At 38.1% G+C, this 17,870-nt stretch overlaps 1 protein-coding gene across 7 annotated transcripts in view; it reads left to right on the forward strand.

The window, feature by feature from the left end:
* The window catches only part of bmp6 (bone morphogenetic protein 6), a 79,875-nt gene continuing 62,005 nt past the window's right edge, over window positions 1-17,870 (forward strand). For 6 of the 7 annotated variants that reach the window (XR_015524431.1, XR_015524433.1, XR_015524434.1 and 3 more), the window contains exon 1: window positions 3-970. Coding sequence is in view for 1 of the 7 variants with exons in the window: in NM_001013339.1 (NP_001013357.1) it covers window positions 592-970 (379 nt within the window). In the remaining 6 variants the exon portion in view is untranslated. 7 annotated transcript variants of the gene reach the window in all.

Genomic DNA, 17,870 nt, shown 5'->3' on the forward strand with positions numbered 1-17,870 from the left:
CCACTCTACAAACACGAGGGATCAGTCAGAGGTCAAATAAAAACCATTTGACGGAGAAGATACATAGCAAAGACGTTTTGGAATAGTAAAACTTCTAATTCTCAATTATACAAAACTTTTTATTTGATGGGACACGCAGAAGTTTCCAGCTGTCTTCTGTCCGGAGCGACACATCACGGTGAAGAATTGATGGAGGCGTCGCGAACAGAACAACTCCCTGGGCAACTGCGTTTGTTCTGCACAGGATAACAATACATAACTTACAAAGTCAGGTTACATTTTGATATGTTTTACAACCTCATGAGATAGCTTTTCCATTCATTAACTATATTATTATTATTTTGTTGCTTTAAAAAAAGAGAAAGAAACAGCATCGCTCTAAAGAACCTATAATGTAACACTAAGAAACTTTGTGATCTCTTAGGGGACCATACAGTCCAAATAATGTATTTAATTAACAGCAGAGTTCTTAGTTGAACCTGTAGGAACCAGTGAAGAACCTATGGCGTGATTAAGAAGAGGACAGAACATTGTTTTGGAAGTGATTTAGAAGTGCACCCTAATCATAATCAACAGAGACTGGATGTAAATATGACGAGCGCCTGGTTTGCTCTGCTGAGCTTCTTGTGGAGCTGTTGTTTGGCAGGTAGCAGTTCTGTACTGGATGGCTTTGAGCTTCAGTCCAACTTCATACATCGGAGGTTACGGTCTCAGGAGAAGAGGGAGATGCAGAAAGAGATTCTGTCCATACTGGGACTGAACCACAGACCCAGACCGCATCTGAACAGCGGCAAATATAATTCAGCACCCCTCTTCATGCTGGATCTGTACAACAGCATGTCCACTGAAGAGAAGAGCGACGTGGATCAGTACAGGTCACTGTTCACCACCACACGACCTGCTTTGGCTTCGCATCATGACACTGAGTTCCTGCATGACGCTGACATGGTCATGAGTTTTGTCAATTTGGGTAAGGCAAAATTTCCTTGATCGTGTTATTCTTGTGGTTGTTATGGATGAGTTGTCTGTTAATGTAAAATGAGAGCTTTATGTTTAGATGTCTGATAAAAGACATAATAAAGAAAAAAATATTTACTAATAGATTAAGACCATACATTTGGCCACTTATGGGCTTACAGTGCTCAGCATATAAAAGTACACCCCTCACAAATCTATTTTTTAAATTCAGATATTTAATAGGAAGCTTTATATATGTGCTTATACATTAGATCAGTGGTTCTCAAAGTGGGGGTCGGGACCCCCCGAGGGGTCGTGGGGCAATGAAGGGGGGTCGCCTGGTGATTTCCAAAAATCTATTTATTTGTATTAATATAAACATTTTTATTAATATAATGTATTAAAACATATTTTATCCATAACTATACTGAAAATAAAAATAGTTGTTTATAGTTACTATATACTATATAGTTACTATAGTAGCTTATAGTTACTAGTTCTATTGGATTGCGACCCCTGGGGTAATTACATTATATTAAAGGCAGCAATAGCGTCAAATGCATTTTGATTTTATAACATCAGGTTATACTTTCTGGCACATTTAAAGCACTGACACAAATATAATTGGTGTGTCTGCATCATTGCATGCAAGGTTTCTGTATTTATAACCACCTCAGAGGATATTGGGGGTCGCGAGTCACTGGCATTGTTATTTTGGGGGTCGCGGGCTGAAAAGTTTGGGAACCCCTGCATTAGATTAGTCAGTATTGAAGCCAAATTTGGAGCTTATCTAACAAAATATTTTACAATACGGTCCAAAAACTATTACACCCAAATTTATGTTTTAGAAAAATATGAATCTATTTTAATAAATATATAATATAATTTTTTTCGGTTGTAATTTATTTTTGCAATATTTAGCTTGCCTTTAATTGTATTATCTTTCAATTTCTTAATATGTTTGGTGACTAAAATATTATTTTAATTTATATATTTGTTAAATAAATCCGTTTTGTTTAAAAGCACTTAATACATTGCATATATTCACTGAGAAATGGATAAAAATATTCATTTTCAAAATGGGGTGTACTCAATTATGCTGAGCACTGTAGTTAATGTGAAGAACTGCACCTGTGTTTTCTTGGTTAAGGCACCTGTGTGTAAACCAACTTCATACATCCACTGAAATAGAAATATTATTTTTTTTATAAAATTATTCTGTTAATATAATCTGGTAACTTTTAGGCTTTTGTAGTTTTAAAGCCAAATATGCATATTTTTGTGAAATATTTTGCTTAAACGTGTGCTATTTTCTTTACACTCTAAAAATGATTGGATCAAAAAGATTAATCATATAATATACTTATCATAATTTATTATACTAAGTTAATCATCTTCCTAATTAACAATTTTAAGCTACACGTGCAATTTTAAGTATGTTTGATACAGTCTATAATTTACAAACAACTCTCAAAAGTTGAGAGTTTTTTATTAGGGTAGTGTATAACTTATAGTAGTACTGGATAATATATCACTTCAGCACCGATATCACAATGTGATCATTAGCAATAGTCACATTGCAATTGTAGATTATAGATTGTTTATTAGATTTAATGGAGATGCACTCTCACTAAAGAATCATCCCGATCCATCTAACATTTTAAATTCTTTTCAAATAGAGATATTAAGTGGTGAAACTGTATTCATATTTTACAGTAAAGACATATCGCAATCTTTATTTTTCCAATATTGTGCATCCCTAACTGATGCCTAATTTAAATTTAATTTAAATGACATTCTTTTTGTGGACACTATTTGTTAAACTTTTTAAATAATGAATCTCATATCAATCCAAAGAAATAATTCCTTCAAATATCTTACTTAACACATGTACAGATAATTTTTTAAAAAGATTTATTTATTGTATTTTTATGACAGCTAACAAACAAAAGTAAAAAGATAATAACATTACAAATCGAAAAAAAAGTAAATAACAGTACAAAATTGATTAAAAGCATACCACACTATAACCCTCATATTGTGCCACACACAGTATATGATGTGCATTCATTTTTCAAATTGAGCATATAAGCAGGTCGGTACCGGAAGTTGAGGTTGACAGCATGGTGTATCAAGTAAAATAAACAATGATGGTAAAAGAAATAAAAGAAAATAAAAAATTAAAAGCAAGAAAAAAGGGAAAATATAATAAACTAAATAGGCTAGGATCTATCATATATTTCTTCTAATATCTTCTAATGATTAAAATATTTGAATGATGTTTTATTTATTTTTTTGATAATTTTTTTTTTCTTATACAAAGTATTTTTGACTATTGCCAAAAATACACCCATGCAACATAAGACTGGTTTCGTGATCATATATTCTGGCCATATATCATGGTAACTGAAGCACTCATTGTACTTTTTTTTTGGTGAATATTGTATTGCAACACTTTTATAACTGACATCTATCAGGCTGAAAGTGACCCCGAGCACAGTGTCAGACCACAAGTCTGTTTATGCTCAGGGTTTCTGTGTGGTTTGCTCCAGTAAACACAGACCTCATTAATGGAGGGAGTATTCGTGTCCAAGATTCACTTGTTTATGTGAACTTCCCTCTACGGGGCCAGGAGTTGCCCAATTAAGTTAATTATAACAATACAAACTCTTCTGGCTCTGCTCACTGCATCTGCGCGCCAATTCAGTTGCCAGAGATGCTTTTGTGCGAGTTGCAACATTCTGCTTGTTATTTGGGATCCTTTCAAAGCTCATTTGTCTCTGCACGAGCGTTTTGATCGCTGTTTTCTGGGGTCAGTTGAACACTTGATGGGCACATGTCTTTGATTGACACGTTGGCCACATTTTTTTGTTGCTGCTTGTAAAAACACTGAATATTACAAAAATCGACCACACTGTGCTATTCGTTTAAAGTGGCTTTTCGCATTTAGCAATTTAATTTTTTTTTTACAAAGGAAGTCATATAATTTTAGCTTAGAGTGACTTGCCTGTGATTCAAGTGTTAATTCTTCTCTGGTCATTTATTGCAGTCATCCGTCTAGAACACCTATGACTAATATCCAATTATAGGAGAAAAGGGAAGCTTCAGTATATATTGGCGTACAGCAACTTGACCAGTGTTGTTGTAACTCATCCAGAAATAGCAGGGCTTTTTGTTGTGGACATTTGGAAAGTCAATGCATCCCATGAATCATCTTACGACTGTGGAAAGAGTACAAATTTCCTTTTTATTGTGTGGCTTCATGAGTAGTCAGGATTTCTGACCCCAAGTTAAACATTGCTGGTACATTGTGTTGGGTTGTACTGTAAACCATACATACATAAATATATATAAAAAAAAAAAAGTCATGATTGGCATGCCTTCCTATAATTTTAAACCAGTTTCAATATATATATATATATATATATATATATATATATATATATATATATATATATATATATATATATATATTAGGGTTGGGGCGACGATAGACGATGCCATCGTCAATCACCAATGGCCAATAGACAACACGATGCTGATAAGGCATCGCCGATGCTTCACCCCCTTTGCAAACCCGCTCGCGAAAAATACACACTTAGGCCCCATTTACACTAATACGTCTTAGTGTTAAAATGGCATTTTAGAACAAAAATGATCCGCATCCACACGGTGTTTTACCTAGCATTTCTGAACAGCCCTCTGCTGAAAACGCACATCACGTGACCACACACACAGACACAAGTGGTGCACAGCCACACGCTTCTCTCTCAGAGCTCCAGAGACAGAGAGCAGTGCACGTCTTTATCAAGGTTGTACCGCTGTATCGCGTCTCATTACAGTTGTCAAGACATCCCAAGTCTCCTGGAAGTTACGCACCCTTCTCACCGCCAGATCCCTCCTCGCTCTTCAGAAATGTCGTGCGCAGTCCATCAACAACCCATCGTCGTTGCCATCGTCCATCACCGATGCCATCGTCCATCGCAATGTTTCACATTAGACGTCGTACGATGCCAAATTGGTCGACATCGCCCAACCCTAATATCTATCTATCTATCTATCTATCTATCTATCTATCTATCTATCTATCTATCTATCTATCTATCTATCTATCTATCTATCTATCTATCTATCTATCTATCTATCTATCTATCTATATATATAGAATATAGTATATATATAAGAAATGTATAGAATGCCTAAAATCAAATATCAAACTATGAAATGGTTGCTACTTTATACATTGCCTAGGCACTCTATTGAATGCAGAGTTGCCATACGGCAAAGCATGTAACTGGCCTACCCCCACTATTTTTCACACCACTGATGGTCAATGATGGCGGTGGTGCTTGGGTTGTTGTTTGATGATGGCGATCCTTCCTTCCACTTAAAGAAACCTAGCCCAATGATCAATAAAGGCTTTTGTTGTGCTCTTCTGACACTTTGCCAAATTGACACTTAAGAAAACTATTTATGTCTATCTTCTATATAATGCCTAGAAATTGTATGCAAAATCTTTACAAAAAGTTTTCAGCCTTTGCCTAAAAACATCAGGCATTCTATACATTTCCAAGGCTTTCTATTCATTTATTTTGCGCATACAAGCGGGCGCAGCAGCCATTTGAATCTTTTTGGCCCGAGACTTCCGGTCTCATTCACTTCCATTCATCTTTAGATGTTAAAAACAGCTCGTTCTGCTGCTTGATGTAACAAACTGATATTTTTTTATTATTATATTATTCTGCTTTGTCTGTATAGTTATGCAAACACTTGTTTGTAGAGCAAGTAGTTTGAACGTTTTCTGCAGTTTATTATTCCTAGTCATTTCTCCCATAGGCAGCTAAATCGAAAGTTCTAAAACAATCTTCGCTCTTCTGCATTGAAGAATAAGGGCAAGAGAATGCCTAGAAAATGTTTAGAATGCCTAAAACGGAACGTCAAAGTATGAAATTATTGCTACTTTATACATTGCGTAGGCATTCAATGCAGAGCTGCTGTACGGCAAAGCACTTTTTCCCGCCATTTTTCCCACCACTGATGACCATGTTAGCGGTGGCGCTTGGGTCGTTGTTTGATGAACCCTGGCTTTAAGTTGAGTATTTATTCATATTCATATTATTATTATTATTATTTATTTTTTTCTTATCTGCAAGTACAACCTTTGAGTTTAAGAGTTTTGTTACAGATACAGTTTGATGATCGTCCCATATTCTGCTGTCGATCTCCGTTTTTCCTGAACAGTCTTGTTCTGTTTACAGAAGGGTAGAGGATGCCCTAAGCTTTTCTTGGCACAGAGAGTTTTGAGGAAACTCCCATCTCTTGTTTGCGCTGGTAATATTGTGTGTTTGCCTTTTTTCTGGATAAGGGGGGGATCTTCCACTAATCCAGGGAAAATCCACAGGGGGAAAAGCATTTCTCTTTTCTCTTCTTTGGTCCATCGTTGTTTTTTTTCCACCTGGATCTTTTGTGTTTGGTCACATTTCCTCCTCTAACTCTCTCGTATAAACGCATACACAAACTCATTCTGTTCCTCTGTGCACGTCTTAACTAGAGCCCGGCTGTCACTTAGCAAAGTCAACAAACACCCAGATGAGTACAGGTAAGCTTCGCTTTAGGACTGTAAAGTAGTAAAAGTGACCCACACAGAGTTTTAGGGGGTTTCTCAGAAGCTTAACAAGGTCTAGACAATCCTGGCTTCTTATAACTGTATGAATCCTGTGTTTCACAACATGCTTTCATTTCTCTCTTCCGCTCTTAATAACGTCTTTCAGCGTGCTGAACTCCAAATCTGGGCTAAGCTGTTTGTTTTGCGCCACGGTGTGTTTCTAAACCCACATTTTATCACACAGTTAGTGTGCCGCAATCAGTCAATGAATTGTTTGATGTTGGCAGGTTATGCACAACACAGATGACCTTTCTGAAAGACCGCCTGTGGATCACAGACACAGGAGGGCTGTATCACTTCTGGTCTGCATGCGGGCGTTAACATGGAAATTAGGGAAGGAATTTAAGTTATGCTTTAACTTCGTAAAGAAGTAAAGGGATTTTCTCAGGGGTGAGTCAGCAGACTGATAAGAACTGTTGAAAACACTCAACAAATGAGACCAGTCGCCTGTTTTGCACTGACTTTACAGGAAAACTGCCAGTATTTTGAGGGACACATTTGGTGGAGTGTGTGACCCAGAACTGAGTGTTATACTTTAATTAGCACCTTCATTACTTGGTTCATTTATCATCTGAACCCAAGCTTAGTTCGTCCAATCTTTAACCACACTGTCTGAAAAAAGGTACCGTGAGGGTACAATTTTGTACCCAAGAGGAAAATAAAGGTACAAACATTCAGATTTAGGAATGAAAGGTACATTTTTTGTAGCTTTTCATTATAAAATCAGTTACATCCTATTTATTTTCGAACTCACACACAACATCGTTAGACTTTAATATTAGGTTAAATGTAGGTCATGGCGTCAGGTGACCAAAATTCAATTTTTAGCCAGCGTTTAAGGACAACGTTAATTAGACATCCTATAACTATGACCAATGTCATATTGACTTCAAATACTGACATTTATTAGTCAGGTATGGCAACCAAAATCCACCACATTTTATACACACATTGATGTATAAAATACATAGATAGATGTAATGGTGGTAACGTCCACACAACGTCAAGCTGTAACATCATTAGACGTTGATATTTGCTTGATTTTGAGTTGAAGTGTGACTTTAGAGCTCAATACTTTGTTGATGCACTTTTGGCAGCAATTACAGCCTCAAGTCTTTTTGAATATGATGCCGCAAGCTTGGCACACCTGCCTTGGGAGTTTTTGCCTATTTTTGTAGTATCTCTCAATCTCTATCAGGTTGAATGGGAAGCGACGGTGTACAGCCATTTTTAGATCTCTCCAGAGATGTTCAATAGGATTTAGGTTTGGGCTCTGGCTGGGCCACTCATGCACATTTACTGAGTTGTTGTGAAGCCACTCCATTGATATTTTGGCGGTGTGCTTTGGGTCATTGTCCTGCTGGAAGATGAACCGTCGCTCCAGTCTGAGGTCAAGAGCATTCTGAAGCAGGTTTTCATTCAGGATGTTTCTGTACATTGCTGTATTCATCGTTCCCTCTGTCCTGACTAGTTTTCCAGCTCCTGCTGCTGAAAAACATCCCCACAGCATGATGCTGCCACCACCACACTTCACTGTAGGGATGGTATTAGCCTGGTGATGAGCTGGTTTTCTCTAAACGTAATGTCTGGCATTCACTCCAAAGAGTTCAATTTTATTCTCATCAGACAAGAGAGATTTGTTTCTTATGGTCTGAGAGTCCTTCAGATGCCTTTTAGCAACTTTTAAGTGGGGAGTGGCTTCCGTCTGGTCACTCTACCATACAGGCCTGATTGGTGGATTGCTGCACAGATGGTGACCAACGGGTTATTGATCACCTCCCTGACTAAGGCTCTTCTCCCCTGATAACTCAGCTTAGATGGCTGGCCAGCTCTTGGAGGAGTCCGGGTGGTTCCAAACATCTTCCACTTATCGATGATGGAGTCCACTTTGCTCATTGGAACTTTCAGAGCAGCAGAAATTTTTCTGTAACCTTCCCCAGCCTTGTGCCTCAAGACAGTCCTGTCTCGAAGATCTACAGACAATTCCTTTGTCTTCATGCTTGGTTTGTGCGTTGACATGCACTGTCAACCCTGGGCTCTTATATAGACAGGTGTATGCCTTTTCAAATCATGTCCAATCAACTGAATTTACCACATGTGAATCCAATTACGCTGCTGAAACATCTCAAGGATGATCAGTGGAAACAGAATGTACCTGAGCTCAATTTAGAGCTTTACGGCAAAGGCTGTGAATACTGATGTACATGTGATTTTTCAGCTTTTTTATTTTTAATAAATTTTCAACAATTTTAGAAAATATTTTTTCACATTGTCATTATGGGTTATTGTGTGTAGATTAAAAAAAATAATAATAAATTGATTTAATCCATTGTGGAATAGGGCTGCAACATAAAAAAATTTGGAAAAAGTGAAGCGCTATGAATACTTTCCGGATGCACTGTATATCAGTGTGCTTCCTCCATCCCTTTTCTTATGCAACTGAAGAGTTCTGCAATGTAATGTGATAGTAATTATATAGATATTAAGATCTCTCCTTCATATTTGAAAAGTCTTGTCACTGATTGGTTATGTCTGAATACCTAAATCTGATCACTTCCAATTAACAGTGTAGACAATGTGCCAAAAAATATGGGATTGGAGAAATAAAATATGATTTGATTGCAGAGGGAACAGCCAATTTTTTTATTACATTTTTTTAAAGACATCCTACAATCATTGAACGCATGTAGACAAAGCCAAAAATGTTTAAGTCTGTACAACCACCTAAATAAGTCAAATAAAATGTGATAATGTTATTTATTTGTTTGTTTGATGCTGTTAATAACATTTGGTCTGATGAATACTGTATGATACCATTATAGTCATCAGTGGTGAAAAGCTGAACTGAAGCCCAGCTCATGTAATCACTAAAGCAATATTTCTCCTTGAGTAATAGTTTGTGGCAGTTTTATGCCGTAAAAGAGGCAAACGAAAAGGCCAGATCTAAATCTTCAAATATCTCCATAGATTTTTGTGGGTGCTGATTCTGTGCGCATCTACAAAACACTAATGCGCCACGAAATAGTACATATTTGCTCACAGGCCACTTTATTAGGTACACCTGTCCAACTGCTCGTTAATGCAAATACCTAATCAGCCAATCACATGGCAGCAACTCAATGCATTTAGGCATGTAGACATGGTCAAGATGATCTGCTGTAGTTCAAACCGAGCATCGGAATGGGGAAGAAAGATGATTTAAGTCACTTTGAACATGGCATGGTTGTTGGTGCCAGACGGGAGGGTCTGAGTTTTTCAGAAACTGCTGATCTACTGGGATTTTCACACACAACCATCTCTAGGGTTTACAGAGAATGGTCCGAAAAAGAGAAAATATCCAGTGAGCGGCAGTTCTGTGGACGCAAATGCCTTGTTGATGCCAGAGGTCAGAGGAGAATGGCCAGACTGGTTCCAGCTGATAGAAAGGCAACAGTAACTCAAGAACCACTCGTTACAACCGAGGTATGCAGAAGAGCATCTCTAAACAAACAACACGTCGAAAATTGAAGCATATGGGCTACAGCAGCAGAAAATCACACCGGATGGCACCTGTCAGCTAAGAACAGGAAACTGAGGCTACAATAGAAGATTGAAAGAACGCTGCCTGGTCTGATGAGTCTTGATTTCTGCTGCAACATTTGGATGGTAGGGTCAGAATTTGGCATCAACAACATAAAAGCATGGATCCATTCTACCTTGTATCAACGGTTCAGGCTGGTGGTGTAATGGTGTGGGGGAGATTTTCTCGGCACACTCTGGGCCCATTAGTACCAACTGAGCATTGTGTCAACGCCACAGCCTACTTGAGTATTGTTGCTGACCATGTCCATCTCTTTATGACCACAGTGTACCCACCTTCTGATGGCTACTTCCAGCAGGATAACGCACCATGTCAAAGTGTGAATCATCTCAGACTGGTTACTTGAACGTGACAATGAGTTCACTGTGCTCAAATGGCCTCCACTGTCACCAGCTCTAAATCCAATAGAGCACCTTTGGGATGTGGTGGAACAGGAGATTCACATCATGGATGTGCAGCCACCAAATCTGCAGCAACTGCGTGATGCTATCATGTCAATATGGAGCTCTGAGGAAGATTTCCAGTACCTTGTTGAATCTATGCCACGAAGGATTAAGGTGGATCTGAAGGCTAAAGGGGGTTCCAACCCGGTACTAGTAAGGTAATAAAGTGGCCTCTAATTAGCTAATAAAGCTTGTTTTATCTAATAATCTAACATTAAATGGTCGATTTAGATCTGAAAATCCTTTCTCTCCCTCTAAAGAAAAAAATGTGGTGTGAAATAACGTGGGAATGTGTATTGATAAAGTAAATATACTCTCCTTTTATTTCAGGTTGACTTGAAACTGTTTAGTTTTGCAGGCCAAGAAGACTGTATTTACAATATTTGTCTTTTAAACACTACAAAATGTAAGCATCGCAAGCACAAAGAAATGGGGATTTCTTACATTCTAAACATTGGTTTCCTAGTTTTGTTACACATTTCTGCTTTAACGAACGAACTGGCTTTTGTTGTTGTTCACTTCTATCCTGGGGCCAGAACCCCTCACGCTCTGAACTAAACATTTCTGGACAGTGATTATCTGACAAGGAATGCGAGTTTTAATCTCAGTTAAACAGACACGCTGAAGTTGACGATCGTGAGGTCAAGAGATAAGCTTCTTTCAGGGAATGTCCTCTTAGCTAGAGTCTTAGCTGTGAAGTCCTGATGCTATCTCTGCGTCTCACGCCATAGCCGTCAGACATGCCCTCACCATCGCTGCCTTTCTGCGATCAGGCCTGAGGAATGCAGCGTTCACTGCAGGTAGCTGCTCTCTTTGACTGAAGCTAGCCGTGTTATCAGGGATCGTATTGAATAAGGAATGAATACGGATCTGTAAACAATAAATCTCACCGTGCTGTTGCCTCTGGCTGTGAGTCTGTCAGATAAGATGGCGTTCGTTAAGTCAACGGATAGGGATGTGAGAAGATACAGCAGAGCCTACATCTGATTACGTGATAAATCACTTGTCAGATAGAACACATCCATGTAGTCATCTGTCACGCCAACATTCAAGAAATTATCCAGAGAAGAATTAAAGACTAAATTACTTCGTTTAAAGTTGATTTTAAACTGAGACAAAGACAATCTGGCGATCCAATATCCAACAAAATATTAAACAAATGTAATAAATTTGACCAGCTATCACTGGCATGTTGGATGGATTTATTTTTGTCCTGTGGTCTTATCAGAAAGGGAAATGGACCTCATTTTTAGATTTGTTCCGAGTAAAAATGCAAGTGGTGATTAGTGAATGACGCCATTCCTTTCCGCTAGGGGTGTCAAAATTAATTGTTTCTTCGGTGCACTGCGATGCAGACGCGGACAATTCGGTATCGGCTCAGTCATAATCATAACCGGTTATTGTGTACTGACGTCAGTTATCTTCTATGCACTCTGTCATGAGGGAGGTGAGCGCTGGTATTTATAACACTTAGGAGCCAACTCAGGGCCGGCCCGTGGCATAGGCAGTATAGGCAAAAGGGCACTGTACATCCAGGGGGGCGCCAGAAATGAGCGCGGTTAAGTTGTTGTTGTTTTCGATATTCCTGACACATTCAGTGATAGACAGCAATAATTCAAAAACCTCTTACCCTAAAAAGATCTAAAGTGTGTTTCCTACAAAAAGACAAAGCTGGTTATGTTTCACAGCTGTCTTTTTCTTTTTTTTTCGCTCGATATTACAACATCTGCTCCGTTTAAGTCCTCGCAATATGCGTTTAGCCGGGAGAGCTCACGCTGAGCGGAGCTCTCAGTAATGGATCGTCAGAAAAGTACGTATTTTTTTGTTTTTTCGGCTAAACGCATATTGCGAGGGCTTAAGTGTGTGTGTGTGTGTGTCTGTTTGTTTGTTTGGTGCTGTCTATGTTTGTGTATGTGTGTGAATGAGAGACAGTGTGGCGCTGTGTGTTTATACAGACAGATTGTTATAGCCACCCCCCAAAATATAACTCTGTGTATGGAAAGCATCGTCAGTGCACCGTGATGCACCGAGATATCGAATTGAACCAAATCGATGGCATGATAATCGTAACCGAACCGAACCGTGAGACCAGTATAGTTTCACACCTCTACTTTCCGCACTTACCAGCTGAACGCTTACCTCCGTATGGACGGCTTTTCAGCTGTTACCAGTTTGTCTAGTATCTCACCTTGTATGTCTGTGAACTTTAGACGCGGATAGGAGTTGACCAAGACAATGGGGTTTAAGTCTGGCAAAGAATGGTTCCAGAAAGTGGGTAAGACAAAAACAGAAGCCTAAAATAAAATAAACAAGTAAATAACAGGGTGAGAAAGTGGTAAAATCTGAAAACGTGAAAAATGCTTTTCCAAAGTAACCAGTAATAGGGTATATGCCGAAGCATGCTAATAGGATTTTTAATTTGACAGAAACCTGGGTTAACCGCTTCCAGTGAACTGAATGCCATTGCAAAATAGGTGCGTTTAAGGTCTGTTTTCTTTAAAAGTCAGTGATCTCCACTGGCTGAGTGATATCTGATATAAAGTGGGTCTTAGATTTCACAAGAAGCTCTGCATTAAATTACATTGTTTCCCACCATGTCTTTATAATATGAACATTTATTTTAGCCCGGTATATTCAATGGAGCTAATGCACAAACCTGCCGATTCTGATGGGGCGCATGCGAGCAAATGGCTTTTTGTCTCGTTTTACGCTTGAGCAACTAAAAAAATGCCAAAGTCTATTTAACTAATTGTATTTGAATTACATTACAACATTGATGCTGTAAAAGGAACCGTATAAAATGGAAAAAACTCACAATAACAGGTCACTGGAAGTTTATCCGTATGGGAATAACACTAGCTCGGCATGTACCCTATATCCCTTTCATTCATTTTTTAAATGATTATTTTTATTATTTTAATTTGACACTAAAATTGAAATCCATTTACAAAATGTTGTTTTATTTAAAAATTATTTAACTGTCCACATACATGGACACCATGTAGCAAAGTTTTATTAATGGCCTCTTATTCTATTCATATCAGCTCATTTATTTAAAACATTAACAGTACAATATAATATCAATAAAACACATATTGTGGGAACAATAATAACTCAGAGCTGCAAATTTCTGGCACATACTCGTCACTGCTGTCACTGCTACTGTCCTCTGAAATTTATTCATTCATTTTCTTTTCGGCTAAGAAATGTGGAGTATCAGTTGACGGCTGCATCAAAGCAATCAAGAAAACTGTAAACATTTTAAAGATGTAAAATCTGTTTTTACTTTAATATAAATTATGTCAGGTTAGTACTCTTAGGCTTTATTGTAATCTTTATCTAAGTGGACAGTGAACTTACTTAACTAATAAAACAAAATGTACAAAAGTAGCAAACATCACATACTTTCATTAATCTTTATATACAGCATGTATAGCTTTGGGCTCAGAAAGATCTCAAAATATAATTTTATCCTACACATTTTTTTAAAGGAAAATGTAGGTGTAAGTTGAGGCGACGCAGTGGCGCAGTAGGTAGTGCTGTCGCCTCACAGCAAGAAAGTCGCCAAGTCGCTGGTTCGAACTTCGGCTTGGTTGCCGTTTATGTGTGGAGTTTGCATGTACTCCCTGCATTCGGGTGGGTTTCCTCCGGGTGCTCCGGTTTCCTTCATAGTCCAAAGACATCCGGTACAGGTGAACTGGGTAGGCTAAATTGTGTGTGTGTGTGTGTGGATGTTTCCCAGAGATGGGTTGCGGCATACATGTACAAACGTGCTGGATAAGTTAGCAGTTAATTCCGCTGTGGCGACCCCGGATTAATGAAGGGACTAAGCCGACAAGAAAATGAATGAATGAATGAATGAATGTGTAAGTCATGTAGGTGGTTGTACGCAGAGCTTCTCTATAAAAAAGGTGAAGAAACACATGATATTTCTGAAAGAGATCAAACCTTAGCAAAGTAAGGAAAAGTAAAGCAAAAGTAACTCAAAAGAAATAAAACGCATTAATTTCCATAAAAAGTAACTAAGTAAAGATTTAATTACCTTTGGGGGAGTAACTCAATGTTGTAAGGCACTACTTTCAAAAATAACTTCCCCAACATTTATATAATCATATTGAATTGTGCCTTTTCATCAACAACAAAAAAAAATTTGATGTGTAACACATTGTTAAATGAACTGTAAAAAGTCTCCCAAAGACTTTGCCTAATGTAAATTGTATGTGGCAACACATCACTGCTATTATTTCAACATCAGCTACTGTACACTTAACTTTAGAGCTTACCTGTGAAAGGGTTAACCCATCAAAGTTATGAACTGGCATATATGGGAAAAAAATCAGCGGGTGGTCATTTGCTGTGGTGCCAGATATAGGATCTCTGGGGTTAGGTTCCTTCCGCAAGGGTACCTCAGATTGGGTATTGAAGGTTGAAGTGAGCGCTGTTTATTCACTTCAGTTCCTTCCTGTGCAATTCCTGCTGGCACTGAGAACCAAACCTGCAACCTTCAAGATATAATTCCGACTTTCTAGATATTACTGTTCCATCTGCGAAAAAAGGCATAACAGAAAATTTAAATAGGTTGCTCACCGCAAGAAGGTCGCTGGTTTGAGCCCCAGCTGGACCAAGAGGCCTTTCAGTGTGGAGTTTACATGTTCGTGTGGGGTTACTCCGGGTGCTCAGTTTTCCGACACATTCCAAAGACATGAAGTACAGGTGAATTGGATAAACTAAATTGGCAGTAGTGTGTGGATGTGAAAGTGTGTAGGTATTTCCCAGCATTAAGGGGTTGTAACGACCGACTGTAAGGATTTCCGCTGGTAAAACATATGCTAGAGTAATTGATGGATCATTCCTCTGTGGTGAATCCTGATAAAGCAGGAAATTATCTGAAGGAAAATGAGTGAAATGGAACCATTTGTGGATTACAGGTCAGAAACATGGCATCTGTCAATCAATTCAGTGGGCAGGGAAAACTGCACTCCTACATCACATTGCGGTGGGCCTCAAAATCCCTGAGATTTGGGTCCTATTTTATCTCAGGAAATTTTTAAATAAGAGACTTGTTGAGTTTATATCACTCCAATATGACTGTGTGGACACATTATATACAGACATTTGTGTCCAAACTGTTTAAAAAAGGTTTATTTGCATCATAGGTGCCCTTGAAGTTGACTCTGACGCATTTGTTGCTTGTATTACTAAAGTGTATCAGTCGCATGAGTGGAGAAATGCACACATTCGAAAACTTTTACTGTCTATAAAATTATTTTTAAACAAATCGACCCAATTCTGTAAGTAACTGATCCTTCACTGACATTATACACACACACAAACTCCACCCGTGGCGGAATGTCACCTAGTGGCCTCTACAAGTGAATAGGAAATGGGTGAGCACTTATGGCTCTGCTGTTTTCTTCAGGCTGCAGTGAATATTTGTTCATTTAATGCTCTGCAGGACGGTCAAATATCTTGTCCTGAATCAGTTAAATAGCTGACATAGTTCGAACTTTTAATAACAAGAGCAAAACAATATTGTGCGCTTAGACATATACTTTTTAACATACAGTTGAAGTCAGAATTTCCACAATTTCTGTTTAACGGAGAGATTTTTTCAACACATCTCTAAACGTAATAGTTTTAATAACTCATCCCTAATAGCTGATTTATTTTATCTTTGCCATGATGACAGTAAATAATATTTGACTAGATATTTTTTCAAGACACTTCTATACAGCTTAAAGTGACATTTAAATGCTTAACTAGGTAAATTAGGGTAACTAGACAGGTTAGGGAAATTAGGCAAGTTATTGTATAATGATGGTTTGTTTTATAGACTATCGGAAAAAAAAACACCTTAAAAGGGCTAATAATTTTGAGCTTAAAATGGTGTTTCAAAATTAAAAACTGCTTTTATTCTAACATAAATAAAACAAATAAGACTTTCCCCAGAAGAAAAAACATTATCAGACATACTGTAAAAATTCCTTGCTCTGTTGAACATAATTTGGGAAATATTTAAAAAAGAAAAAATAAACAAACAAAAAAAAAACTCAAAGGGGGGCTAATATAAGCATTAAAAGTGTACAGACAAACGCATGTACTGTATCCCTATTAATCCCCTTGAGTACTTTTAAATGTGTAGCAGAAGAGCAGGGAAGTTATGTATGATCATAGTTGTCTTTAACAGGCCTCTTAGTTGCTTAGTTGCATGTATTTTGTCATAGAATGAAAGTCTGGATATACCAACTGTAGGCGTAGCTGAATACTGAATAAAGAGTTCAGTACGTGTTATTTATTTATTTATTTTTCAAACTGCTTTAGCTATCTGCTATGTTGATTTATTTATTTTTTTACATTTGGTTTCAAGTATGTGTGATCAAATTACCAACATCCATCCTAATTCAAGAGTTCACACTTAGCTGATGATTGATTATAAGCAAGTTTGGCATGCTGTCCCGGGAGAGAGCCCTGAGCTCGAAGGTTCTTGAGCCCTGGGCTCCCTCCCGTTTGGAGGAAGAGAGGGGAGCCTCGAGCTCAGGTAGATCTCGACAACTCCCCTTTTTATAATAGCTAAAGATTAAGATTGAAGGCTATTAAAAGATATGCTGCATTATTAGATTACCTGTATTGAAATTTAGATTTAACGATTAACTTGTTGTACATGTTTTTGGAATGTGGGAGGAAACCGGAGAACCCGGGGAAAACCCACGCAAGCACGGGAAGAACATGCAAACTACACACAGAAACGACCACCGGCCTGTTAAGGAACTAGAACCGGTGAAGTTCTTGCTGTGAGGCGACAGTGCTAGTCACTGAGCCACCGTGCTGCCCTATGGAGGGAAAGGTGAAAAGGTAGGGGTGGAAGGGGGGATTCTTCAAATCGAAGATGACTGTAGTGAGAAAACCCTGGCTCTTTATAGTGGTTAGGAATGGCCTGATTGGTGGATCAAGCATGCTAATGCAGAACCAGCCGTGTTCAATCATAATCACGTGCTCCTCTCGAAATTAGTTTATGAATAAACTTCACTTAAATGAAGAAAAAATAAAGTTGACAAAGAGGTTGAGTCTGCTATTTTGGTAATGTAGGAGGTTAGGAAGTTTGACTTGTAGTTGAAAGGTTGCAGGCTTGACTTCCAGTGATGGCAGGAATTAAAGGTGTGGAATGTGAATAAACAATTCTCTCCATCTTCGGTACTCAGCCGAGGTGCCCTTGAGCAAGGCATAA

Source organism: Danio rerio, chromosome 24 (assembly GCF_052040795.2).
Source record: "Danio rerio strain M-AB ecotype USA chromosome 24, GRCz13ab, whole genome shotgun sequence".
NCBI lineage: Eukaryota > Metazoa > Chordata > Actinopteri > Cypriniformes > Danionidae > Danio > Danio rerio.